The 13,796-nt window shown below is 43.0% G+C and overlaps 1 protein-coding gene across 1 annotated transcript in view; it reads right to left on the bottom strand.

Moving 5' to 3' along the window:
- The window catches only part of CTDP1 (CTD phosphatase subunit 1), a 646,418-nt gene that overhangs the window by 161,638 nt on the left and 470,984 nt on the right, over nucleotides 1–13,796 (bottom strand). Inside the window, exon 12 of the mRNA XM_085605940.1 lies at nucleotides 9,003–9,166. Coding sequence (XP_085462066.1) covers nucleotides 9,003–9,166 — 164 coding nt within the window. The remainder of the gene's footprint in view (nucleotides 1–9,002; nucleotides 9,167–13,796) is intronic.

Genomic DNA, 13,796 nt, shown 5'->3' with positions numbered 1-13,796 from the left:
GCTGAAAGGACTGCTACTATGCTGGACTGCTGACCTGCTACTGACTTGCAGAATTGCTGCCTTTCTTCCCTCCTGCCTAGGGGCTAAGAACTGGAACTGCATATTGAACCCAGGGCTATCAGAGTGGCCGAAGGGGCTAGTGTGCTGGCCTCCTGATCTGAGCCACAGGGACGTAAAAGGCTCCCCAACATCCTGATTTAGCGCCCAGCTGAAGTGAGTATTTGACCCCCCAAGTGGTGCTCCTCAGGCACTGGACCCTTGGTGTGGCTCAGAGCGCTGTATTCAAGCTTTTGGGCTCTTCGTGACTTCAAACAGGGCTATCTGCACCAAGACCTTGTCAATCGCGCCACGTTTCAACGCCAAGCACCATCAGCCCAACCGTTCGCACTACAGCATCGACTGCCAAAGCGAAGCTCCAGCAAAGTCAGATCACGAAGGCTGACCTGCTCTTTGTGCTATGCCGACAGCCTCCCATGACACTTTTCCTGCTCCTCCCGGCCCTCTCCATCATCAACAGGACTCTTGGCATGGATTTTAGAAGGTAAAACTTTAGCTGGCCTAACCTGCGCTCTATCGTGGTCATCCTGGACTGGTTATTGGATCTGGTACTGCGTGACCAGACATCCATATTTGGCACTTTGTGCTTATTGGTGCTATTTTCACTAAAATCTTTAAAAATTCATAACTCTGCTTCTACTAGTTGGGTTTTTGTCATTTTGGTTTAAAATAATTTATACATTTCACTCTATCTAAATTGGTTGAGGATTTTTCTTCTGTTGTGTTTTCACTTTATTGCAGTTTGTGTGCTGCATAAATACTTCATACAATGCCTTTAAGCTAAGCCTGACTGCTTTTTGTGTCAAGCTACCCAGGGTTAAGCACAGGTTAATTTAGTGACTTTCTATGGTTCACCCTGCAAGGGATTGTGTCTGTTGCTTGACAAGAGTTCTCACCCCGTCAACCAACAACCCAATTTCTCACAAAGGCTTAGGAGAGTCCAAGAGGGCAGAGGTGAGGAAGTCATCATACATTGCAGATATTTTGTCTCTGTTGCATCTGATAGTCCCTTCAGAGGTGGTAACTGGACTGAAATTCATCTACCGTTTTTGTTGTTAACCACAATCGATTAGGTACATGGGATTGAACCAGACCAACTAGCTACAGAGATAGTGGGAGGACAATCGGTCCTCTGTAAATGCATCTATAAAGATCTGAGACTTTGAAATCACTTTAAATCTCATGGTGAAGGCAAATAAAAGCAAAATAATCACAGGGATATGTTTATCTTGAGTATATTTAAGTCAATTCCACTCAGTATCTCCATACCAGAAATGTGTATACAAAAGCCTATCATGGCTGTCTGGAGGAGGGGTAGAGCAGGAAGTCTCCAAAAAGATCCAAATGGCTACTAAACATAAGGGTGAACTTGCCTGTGCTGGTCTGCTGCACTACTACTGAGCAGCATTCCTTTAAATTATCCTAGAATGGATGCTTAGAAAGAAAATAAATGGCTTTTCGTGGACTGGGCAGTGGTAGGGTTGCTCTTTGTGGGACTTTGCTAGGATGAAGAAAACGCAATGTTTACTTATCCACCCCAGGGAACACTAAACTGGAAATATGGGACAAGACTGCAGTAAAACGTGGCGGAACATTCTTTCCATCTTCCCACACTCCTTTTCACAGCAGCTTTGACTTTAACCAAGCTTTGGAGGTTGAAAGCTTCCAACACAGGAAAAAAGCAAGTCCAGGACTTTGGCAGATCTATTTCACCAAGGCCAGATCAAATCTTTCTATCAATACAGGGAAGGCTATGCTAAACTAAAAAAAACACGATTTCCAATAATGCCAACCTCCTTACTGGGCCTTCTGATCCCCTAGGAGCCTCAATACCCTCACACGCTTCCAAAAGCTCACTTGGTCCTATTTGTTCTATAGAGGTCTTATCTGCAGTATCTGCTGAGCACTGTAGAGGGAGTTCATATGAAAAATGGTTCTATCAGCAAAGGTGGAATGAGGACTTGTGGGGGAGATTTCTGAGGAGGAATAGATGTAGCTCCTGTAGACATTCCCAAAGCATACAGAAACATCCAGCATAGAGAGTCTGCATTTAAGGTGATGTATGTGAAGTCAGTGTGCTTGAATAGCATCTTCCCATCCATGCTGAACGTTTGAAGGAGATGCAAAGAGGGCAGGATAGCCAGCTCAATATTTGCTGGTCCAGCCAAACTATCCAAGTACTGGGATTTTCCATCCATGCAATCCCATCCCACAAACTGGGTTACAAAATGCTAGCAATGGACCTAATAATGCATAGCTAGCCCAACTGAGCACCAGAAGGCCTCCATATATACAATATTTCTTTACGTTGTAGTACTTCTCCCATTTTAAGAGCGCATGAACTGTTAAAAACCAAAATCTTGCAATGCCGTATGTCAAACTCCTTTATTGCTTGCTTCTTATTTGCTATAACTGCCGTGGCAAAGTATACATGGAGAATTTTGTTTTTAAAGAGGCTAAGTAACTTGATAGGTTTTAGTGTTAAATCATGCTTATCTGCCCACTTACTTGTACTGGGGGATTAGAAGGGGCTTGGACTCTTTTCTCTTGGTTAAGGCTTTCTTTATTCTAAACCAGGTATCCACGTAAGTGATGATTAATGATTTATGTATGCAATTGTCTTGCATGAGTTACTGGAAAATCAATGGAGGAAATTTTTTAAAAAATACATTCACTTGACATGCTGCGCTCTTACAGAAGATTTAGACATGTGCTGTTGCAAGGCTCCCAAGACCTTATGATGTCAATTTCAGAAGTTACCTTTTCCTAAGTAATTTCTGCTACCACTCTAAAGTCCATAATCGGAAAATACAATGACCTACTCTTGATTCGGTGTTTATCAGACAGTAGAAAGCCAAAGGCAGAAACACTTCACAGACTGATCCCAAAGGATGTGCCTAGCAACAAAGCTCAACAAGCATTGGCATAGCCAATAGGTCTCGCCTTTGGGACCTTTTAAGTGTTTAGCCATGCAACAGCTGTTGCACCAAGGATATTGTGCTGCATAACGAAATACTTATAAAGGTCCCAAAAGCGAGACCTATTGGCTATGCCAATGCTTGTTTGCTTGGCCAAGACTTAGCCCTGGAAGGGACTGGCCCACTGAAAGCACTGCAAATATAGATAGGCTGCTGCACAGGAAAGAGGACACATACACATGAACACAAATGAGCACATATAAAAACACACAAAGGGGCACACATACAGGCAAACACACAAGCAGACAAAAATCCACTCAATGAAATATGGGCAAATGGGCACACGCCAACACCCTCTCACATGCACATAAACCCACACGAGCAAGGACAGAGCTTCCCATGAACGCACACACAAACGTGCATAAAACATGCATAGATACACAGATCATACAGAAAAGCACACAGATATAGCGTGTGAAATAGGGAAAGATGGAGTTGATGATCAAAACTCCCTTGGAGATTCTGAATATTGCAGTTAGCATTCTCAGGCTAGATAACTACAGACAATCACAAGCATGCAGCAAAGGAATCGCATACACATGCCCCCACATGAACACACAAAAGTGTTCTGTCATGCACATGTTCCCACACATACATGAACGCAGTTAGCCACATAGGCAAGCAAACACAAAGTCACACAAGCACAGTAAAACAGCTGCTGATGTGAAATAGGTTAAGAGCATCTATTCATTGGATAATGGGTGTAGTCCGGCAGAATTACCTGCCACGTGGACCATTTAACATGATTTAAAAACACACTGGGGTTGGGAAGTAAAGCCGAACTTCAGGGTGGGGAAACTATCTCAGAAAGTGCTAGTGCAATGAGTAGTAGCAGCGTGTTATTTATTTCAGACTGCCGACTGGCCAAACTGCGTAATAATAAACAAAGTGAACGATGTAAAAAAAAAAAAAAAACATTACAAAAAAAAAACAGAATTTGATTGTTATCAAATGTACATTCCGTATCTACAGGATAATTTACCCAAAATATTTACCTACTCCAGCACACGATGGCTCTAGATGTGGTCCCAGAAAGATTCTTATATACCGATACGCCTAAAAGGCCGCTAGGATTGCCAGTCCGATATGCTAGATTAATGGCCCAATTATTCAGTCTAGTTTTATTGTCTGTAAAGCAGTCACAGACCCGACCCCGCCAACAGAGGGCGCAGCAGCAATGTATGGACCTGTCGCAGCATACGTTGTCTAGTTGCGAGGTGCTGGTTGTAAAATAATCTCTGCTCTAGCACTGGCTAAAACTCCGACCATACGCTCGAGGCACATTTTTATTTTAAAAGTATGTGTCAATTGTAATGCACATTTCAATTCCGCCAGCAGTGATTCTGCACAAATTAAATCTAAAGAACCCTCAAAGCTCATGCAAACATTCAGTAGAGAAAAAATATATATTTTTCTAACTGAAGTAAAGTGAGCAGGAAAATATGTGATCATGTTGCACGTACAAACACTCTGCCAGTTGACACAGAATGACGCAGAACCCCTATTGATAACCGAGGCCTAACATTCAGGCTTAGCACACTCCTGCTAAGTGAACAATCCACTCAAGTTCATTCGATACACAAACATGGAATATAACAGCATGCATCAAGGCCAATTATGCACACTCACATTATCAAAGAAATAGAAAGCTTGACCGGAAATAACAGAGCGTTGCTTTTATAAATCTTTGCCATCAGTTGTGTTAGCACAACTGAAGACTACAACTCCCAAAATGCATCAATTTCTTAACCGAAAACCCCAGACTGAAAAAGTGGTGCCTTCCTGTCCACCCTCTACCAACATGTAGCTCTTGACGCAGGAAGGTGCATTGAGTCCAGACCGAGGAGCTACGTCTGAGATGAAGCAGTAGGCAGAATACTTAGATTTGTGACTTAAAGGCACTGTATAAAGATTGATATAGAGAAAAAATGTAATATTCAGCTTTGAAAGCTGTTCTTTGTACCATCTGCCATCTCAGTTTTCTACCACTGTCAGCATAAGTTCGAGCTATTTGCAGTGAACCTGAAACATTATATTTACACGAAGCTTCACCAGCCGTTCAGATCCTGGTCAATCTGTTACCAAGCAACGTTGTGTCTGTTACACAGCTCATCAAACCAAAGAATGCAGTGGTGAGGTCAGCTAAACGCACAGTAATTTACTTTTGGAACACATAGTTAATTGAATGACTGCCGCGAGCCGTGCTTCACAAATAGCATGTTAAAAACCCAGCAATGCTCATTCAACTTTCCAGCCTCTTGTGCCTAGAAGCTGAGGCCCATTGAACGGAGTACGTCTAACTCACGGCATTGTGAGTGTTTGGACAGAGGGTTATAAAATGGTACATATGAAAAACACAGGATGCAAAAACACCAGGCTGTAAGCAGCATTTGTCCCAGTGTGTGCCGACTTGTTTAGATTGATTTTAATTTCAACAAACAAACAAGCGCGCGCGAAAAGCATAGGCCGCGTGGGTGCCGAAAGTTAAAGTGATCGCGATGCACTTAATTACCCGACGGAAAAAAGACAGATGTCGGCTGCGCGCGTTCACGCGCCCATGCACACAAGCTTGAGGCCAGCAAAAAGCCTCTGGTAGCACTTTGAAAACCCCCTTATTAAGAGTCGAGCAAGCAGCGCATGCGCTGCTCTGGGCTCGACCTAAAAATTGGTGTGGATGCTTAATGTACATTTAGATGTTCAAATCCACAAGGGTCGTGCTTGTCACTGGGCAGAGTTCAAGGAGCCTGCATTTCATTCCCTGAATACTTCTCATATGCCTGGAAAGGAGTGGCGCTGGATTTGTTTCCCACTGGTGCTGGGTATGCGTGGAAGACTATGCTTCTGAAGAGACCAACTCTTACTCTCGTGTCTTCCCTAACTAAGCAATTGAGTGATTAGCCATGTTGCCTCGCAGCACACAAGTGCCGAAAAAGATATGTGGTCGTCTGAGAATGGCTTCTTTCTGGGGCGGAAATTTTAGATTTTGATGGGGAAAGGAAATCTGTTTTAGGTCCCAAAGCGTCCCCTGGGACAGCAACTAGCAAAGAGGAGGACATTAAATACCTCATATTTTAAAAAAGTGATCTCTCTGGCTATTGCGATTCTCCCAAGGTTACGATGAGCTGCCCGGAAGCCTTTCAAAATGGTGTAGAAATAGCAAACAAGGAAAAGTGTCCTTTGTGCAGAAGGGATTTATAAGGATGCCACAGAGCACTGAATTGAAAATGTTTGAAAGCCCATTGCCATACTTGATTTTCGGGAACTATGCAGAGGGAGAAGGGTGTTTAGGTGACCATGGAATCAGCACTTAGTTGTATATTTAGATGAAATGGTGCACCAAAGTAATTATTGCAGAACTTTATTTCTTCGTTGATCTTGGGATAAAGGCACTGAAGGTTTCTAAAAAGATTTCTGGGTCCTATTACAAAATAGAATATATGACAACAGCAAGCTAACAACTATTGAAAATACCACGCTGGGCAATCTATGCCTTAGCAGCCACCATACTTGGCAGGTCATTCCAGTTACCCTTGCAGGAGAACAACATCTATAGGCAGCAGATTTTAGTTAATGAAATAGACCTACCTCCATGCTTAGGGGCCCGCAAATTCATATATATTTCAGGAATGTTTTAAAAAGCACAATGTCATGAAAGTGTAGAATTCAGTAGCCGCATTTAGGATTCATTCTATTTTTAGATAATTTTCGATTGCTTATGAAGAGGTTAAAATCTATACTGTGCATCATAGGGCTGCCACTAATCTACCGCACGCCTAACCGTCAATTCACAAAGGCTTTGAAACAAACCATTTGTTCTGTATTGACAAAACAACACGCAATGTGCATGATTAATACAATACCTGGTAGATCGAAATATGTTGCTCTTCAAACCATCTTATTCTAAGCCAGTCTTCAGTACTACCAAAATAAAGAAACCTATATCTATGAACACGCACTTTGCAATTTCCGTCCTGACACCACATTTCAAGCAGTGGCCAGACCTCTTGAGAATGTTGTTGAGGTACAATTGCAGTCATTCCCCCCTCCCTCCCCCCGAGCTTCATTCCTGCTCGTTTCCATTTCGCCACGGTGTAGACCCAGAAAGCAACACTGCCCTGCTCAAGTTCGAAATGATGGCATCCAATTGGTTGATGAGGGTCATGCTGTACAGTTAGTTACACTGAATATTACAGCTACACTTGGAACTGTAGAACACTGTCCTAAACACAAAGGTTGTCAAATGTAGCAAAGTCTTGTGTCCACTTTCTTAGAAAGAAGGGTATAGCAAGTAAAGTTGGGCTCTTCTGTGTTTGTGATAATGTCCGTCTCTGGCAGGATCCCTCTGGGGTCTCCCCTACTAACCTTCCTCCATGCATATGTGGCCTTTATTGAACATCCTCTGCAAGATCCAAAATGGGTCAGTTTGAGGCGGCCGGCAATGCGAGTTACTGCCCCCAAGTTTTACACCCCTCCAACAATGCACAGGGAAGGTAAAGGCTTGGATGGGGTCAAACTAAGTCCACCATAACAGATTTAAAACTGCGGCCGCAACTTTAGCCTCAACGGCAGTCAATATCTTTAATATATTTCACTTCCCAATCTTTTCGATCTCACTTTTCCAATGGCTAAAAATCTAAAACATGTTATGGCTCTTGTCCTTGTAAGCCGACAGGACTCTTCAATCTCAAAGCAGCTTAGCTCTCAACAGCTAATTCTTACAACCATGAAATCTGAAGAAAATAATACCATGACATTCAACAAAACCAAGTGGGTGCATCTTGACTATACCAATTAAATTAGTCTGGTCATTCCCAAGACACAAACCATCAGGCTATAGATGGCAAAAAATGCTGATTGTTGTTAGGTATGAGAGAGCACACAGAACACAGACCAAAACGCCAAACGGTAACTCCATTGCTCTCTACTTGAAAGACAGGATAAAATTGAAAACTGCCTGTTGGATACCACCCAGTCTCCTTTTGCAGGTAGGGGTGCTCACAACTTGCCCTCTTGGATTTCCAAAAGCAGAGACAAACCTTTGTTTAGCATTACCACCGTTCAAGCGTTTCCTGGCAACAGACATTAGCAATGGAGGCTCCTGCAGGAACTGCAGACCTGCTTACCATTGGACATTCAGGACTCCGTGAATATTTACAGTCAAACAGTTTTTCAAGGTACCCTTATTTACATATACACTGATGGACCACCAGTTCCAATGGACAATCAGGTATAGCATTCTTTAGATGCGTCCTCAGGTTGTCAGCCGAAAAGATAGCTGGTTCAAGTCCACATTAGATACTTTAATGGTTTTTTAAGCATTCACTTGGCCAAGACACACTATGGCCCAAACATGGTAAGTTCTCCCATGGCACAAAGTTCAACCTACAACTGCACAAGCTATTATGGGGCAAACATTTCCTTAGACCGGTTTTGGGATTATCTATTCAAGTCCGTTTGGGTAAAACCCAGAACAGTGGTAATGCCATCCAGTCAGTACCTTGCCAGGCTCAAATTACCCATGAGTGGGTTGGACATGCAGACACGTGGATTTCACATATTAACTCCCTTCACGCTATCCCTGCACTCACATAACAGGCTTACTTTGTTATCTGGTTTCACAGCACAGGCAGAAGAAACTGAAAGGTTTCGTGTCCCTATGTATTGTATTGCAAACACAGAATGACAGTTCATTTCTCAGATGAATGCAGGCCATTCTCCGGCAAATAAGTCAACAGTCGATCCTTGTTTTGATAACCCAGAATTATAAATCAAATCGGTACTCTGCTGTTATCCAAACCAGTCAACATACCTCCACTTGCCTCTTTGAACAAAATAACTTAAGATAAACATGTACAAAAATTACAATAGAGGTAAAGTGAGAAATTACATTTTCAGAATGGACTCATCCTCCGTGAGGGGTGACAGAACAGTCTTTTTTACAGATCTGTAAATATGAAAAACTCCTACCTGGGCACGCCTCCTGTCAGGCTTCCTTCGCTCGAAGTTGATCCCGGTCTCTGTTCTATTTTTGTTCCTACACTATCAGCCGTGCCGCTCTGTGGCTCTTCTTCCTCGGCCTTCTTTTTTTCACTGTCGCTATCATCGCTGCCTTCCCCTAAGATGTCATCGACCTGCCAATCATAAAAAGTACAGAGACTCACCACTAGGGTTGCCAAATGAGCGTTTTCCATAAGGAACACATGATGGGGTGGGGCAAAGGTGATGACAACCTACTAAAACACTCATTTAGGACCCTCGTTAAAGCCATGCTGTAAAGCGTGTAATGTGAAAAATGGCAAAAGCTTGACTGCTTCATGTCATTAATAACTTTTAAAAAAAATACCAACACGAATTTCACTCTGGAAAAAAACAACTTTGCTTTCATTAATTCCCACTTTCCACAAGTGTCTGGTCGATGAGCTTTCCGTTTCCTTGAACATTTTTTCCTGGCTATTAAGCGAACTTAAGTGTAGGTGTCTTATTTTCTTCTTAAAATTGCAAATAGTTATGCCATTCTATGCTGCAGGCCTAGGTCGAACGGGTCAAATGAGAGTATACTTTCGTGTCCTTAAGATTGCTCTGGGGCCCTACCCTCACTCACCTTGTCCAGTCCAGGACACCGCACTGAAGGCAGCTGGGATGCCACAGGAGTGCTGTACTGCCCTGTGGTCGGCATCGCCGTGCTCCAGCAGCAGCCCATTCACACTCTCCTCACCAACAAATGCCAAAGCAGAATTTATCAACACTACATCACCGGGGAAGCGCACGCGCACGCACACGCACACGCACACACGCACACGCACACACACACTATCTGAAAACAAGGACTTTTTTTAAAAAAAAAAAAGAAACTTGCCATATTTTGGTTGCATCAGGCTGGTAGCAAATTGCGGCTGCCAAGCCATCCTAAATAATAAAGACTGCTACATTTTAAGAAGCGGGAGGAACAGGGGAGCAACAGCGATCAGGGAAGGGTAGGAAAGTAATAAGTAACAGAGGAGCTGGGTGGAGGGGTTGAGGAAAAAAACACTGAGCCATAGTCAGGGGGAAGCAAATGACTAGCTGGGGAATCACCACACGAAGTAGAGAGCAAAAAGCACACATGCAATTCAATGGAAAGGAAAAATGAATTAATAGCTCGCTGAATTATTAGCCATGGAAGGATACTTTCTCCAATCAAAAGGACAATAAAAAAGCTATACTATGGAGTTCGGGCAGTCTGGAACAAACACAAAAAGACATACAACCAAAGAATAAGCAGTTGGCTGATGCAAGGACTACCCCAAGTATTAGTACTGCAGACAATTGGTCATTTAACAACAGACAGCTAAAAGGTGTCTGTAGATGACATGGAAAAACATGTCAAATGTTGCTCGGGACAGCAGGTTGACGGGGTGCACAGCAAAGTTTCTGTTGGAGGTCTAGATGTTGTGGGGTGGATGTCAGAGATAATACAATAATCACCCAAGTCTCAATAGGAAATATCTGAGCAGGCGTAACATCCCCAGTTACCGATGGACTACACAGATTAGTTCTCCAAATGTTTTATATTAAGGTAAATATCAGTAGGACTAGCCCTCCTTAACAGTCCGGCAACTCCTGTGAAGGGAAATGAACCATTCTTCAGTCCAGATGGCCAAAGTTACTCAGAGCAAATTTTCACAGAGGTCCCACTTCTCATCCAGTCTCAGTTATTTTTATAATCCAGAACTACAAAGGTACATATTAAAAATCAATGAGGGTTCCCACCTCCAAGGACGTGTCTAGCTTAATAATACGCACAGAGTAATTTAGGGATCTGTTTGCACCTTTAGCATATACTGGTGGCCAGCACACCTCACCACAACAAAACAAGCCATTGTTATATTTTGTAGAATATAATATTAAAATTTGTCAAAAATATAAGTGAAATATAGCCGGTAGTAGGGAGAAAGGGTCAGAAGAACAAGGTATTTACCTACGGTCATGCTTTTGTGGAGGATACTTTATATAAACTCAGATTCCTCTCCTTAGAACATTTCTGTCAGGATGTTTGTTTTGATCTCAACTGAAGGCAGCTGTGATTTCAGACCGGCAGGTGTAAATCCACAACCTCCGCTGTCCTCTGGACCACTACTGTAAAAAGGCACTTTCTTCCGCTGGAGTCCCACTTGGGGAGTCAAGCCCTACCGCAGATAAGTTGTCAAGCCCAATGGCCTCTTGCAAATTCATGTAGAAGACATCTGAGTAGTGATGGTAGAGAAAACTATCCCCTGGCAGAGAAAACCATCCACTGCCACACCCTCTTCCACATCCTGGGGAGTCTTGAGTCAGAGTCAAAAATATAATGGAGCCTCTGCTGGTGTGTATGCCCTTGCAGCGTACCAGAATGGATGACGACGGGTTGAGCTTTTGTGATTTCATAGACCAACTGTCAATATCGGTATCTGACATCAGCATCATTACCGGATCCTCTCCTGGAACCAGTGGCGGTACAGGCATCAATGCGAACGGAACTTGTTTGGAGCCAGAACAGCAGAGGTACAGAGCCCTTAACGGGAACAAGTAGTCAGACGGCACTGAGGATGGATCTGCTGGTGGTAACCAAACTGTGTGCCCAGCTGTTTCTTGGGGCCCAAAGGAGTACCAGAGGGAATCGGAAGCACACTAAAAACCAGCAGCGTTGAAGACTTCTAGTCAAGCCAAGCTTTATTGTTAGAGTAATTAAAATCATTACAACATGCAGAGTGAAAGTGCAAAAAGAGCTGTCAATCGACAAAAGTGCAGTAAGCGAAGCACAGATGCAAAAAGAAACAATAAATAGTTTAAAACTGTTGCATTGAGCAGAAAATGCATTTGAAGCATTCAATCTGCTGTGGAGTCTCCGATGGTCTGGGGTACTCGAGCGCACCGGGATCAAGTAAGAAATTGCCCCAGTGACTGTAGATCTCAAAGGTGAATGATTGGCATTGTGATGCTCTTGCACCTCTTTAGGTTCAGAGTGGCTGGGATGAGGTTGTGTCCCACTTAGTTTTTTTATGTTTGCGCTTGGACTTTGATTGACTTACTGGACACCTTCAAGAGCAAAAGGACCCAGGAAAGGTCCAGAGTCTACACCCATGACTTGGCCAGAAGGGAAGCAGGTCATATGTGAGGGCCGTGACTACTCCTTTTGCTCAGCGACATACAGCTTCACCTCCTGGTCCCGGCTCCCCTTCAGGTGCATGAGGTCATATATATCACATGACTTCGAGTCGTGGCTGAGCCTGGGCACCGGAGAACCTTGTGCAGTTGTCTGAAGTCGCTGTATGGTTTGAAACTTGCTGTTTTGGGTGTAGACATTGTTCCCTAACATAATGGAATTTGCTTTAAAAGTCTGCGGAATAATGACAAGATTAAGAGCGAAGCTCTATTTCCGCGTCGGAAGGCACAAAAAGAAAGGAACTGACGCCAGCAAATAGGGATGGAGCTTATATTCGGCTGTGCTGCATCACTTTTGGGTGGTATGGAAGCAGCATGGAGCTGCACGTGGCCACCTAGCAGCACATGGGAGCATGACTCTAATAAGTTTCCAGATCCAGTCTGGTGCCTGGCAAGGAGTCTAAGGTGAGGAATCTGTGGATAGAAGTATTCATCAGAAAGCTAGCTCCTGGATGGCGATCTAGCTCATATTTCTCATCCCTGCCCAGAGTCTCTTGACTTTGCATCCTTTGAAGAGCCCGTCTCACATGGGATTAGGACCGTGATCAAGAATCTTCCAGGAAGCAAAACACCAGGACCAGAGTGGGTTCTTGGAATGATTCTACAAATCCTGCCAAGATTGCTGGTAGAACCACTATAAAAAGTCTATAACTGTTTTCTGCCCTCAAAATCTGTGACATATTGCATGGCTGAATCCATAATTACATTAATATTTAAATCTTACAAAGACCCCAATATATCTAATTATTATGGACCGATAGCCCTACTAAATTTCAATGCGGTGCATGTGAGCACTATCGAAAAGTTTTCAGAGAGTCTGGCCCCTGGGAAGTATTCGGCGGTGAGGTATCTGCGGTTAGATGTAACCATCAGAAGCAACTGCATAAACTGAAAAACCAGCCTATTGAATGCGTGCTACTATAAGATACGTTTAGTGTTTTGCAAGAACCAAAGACTTTCTGACCTTGCAAAAATTAATTCTAAACCGTACAGAGGTTTTGGGTTGTTTTGTGACTTTAAAAAACACCCTAAAAGGCAGAATAGATGCTACAGCACTATCAACTCCCTGCAAAGAAAAACATATAATCCAAATAGCGCCAGAAAGTGAATTAGCATAAAGTGGCTGTTTTGCTTAAAATCTTACTTGCATGTTCACGTCTATTTTTAAACATTTCATAAAGACGTGCATATGCGCAGCCTCACACTTCCGGCACCACAGGTATAGCTTTTGCTGACAATACAACCACTACACCAAAAACTTCATATGTAGACCAAAAATGAACTCAAGCTCCTTAATAGCACCTAAAAGGCTACAAAAATATGCTAAAAACAATATAAAGTAGAGGGCAACCTTGGTGTACATATTTCTTTCACCCAACACAGTTTTGTCTAGTTCAAGTACTTTTATTCTAAGTTCTCTTGAGATACAACATGCATAATAATACTTTTACTTAATTTATTTATGCATGTGCCAGCCAAAGAGACCAAGAGTGTAATACTCTTGCGGTCTTGAGACTACCTTGCCAAAACGAGTTTGCCAACAATTTATAAAGGAGATAGATAACTGCAGTAGACGACATT

Source organism: Triturus cristatus, chromosome 5_1 (genome assembly GCF_964204655.1).
Source record: "Triturus cristatus chromosome 5_1, aTriCri1.1, whole genome shotgun sequence".
In the NCBI taxonomy this organism is placed as follows: domain Eukaryota; kingdom Metazoa; phylum Chordata; class Amphibia; order Caudata; family Salamandridae; genus Triturus; species Triturus cristatus.
This window is presented reverse-complemented; position numbering and strand designations above follow the sequence as displayed.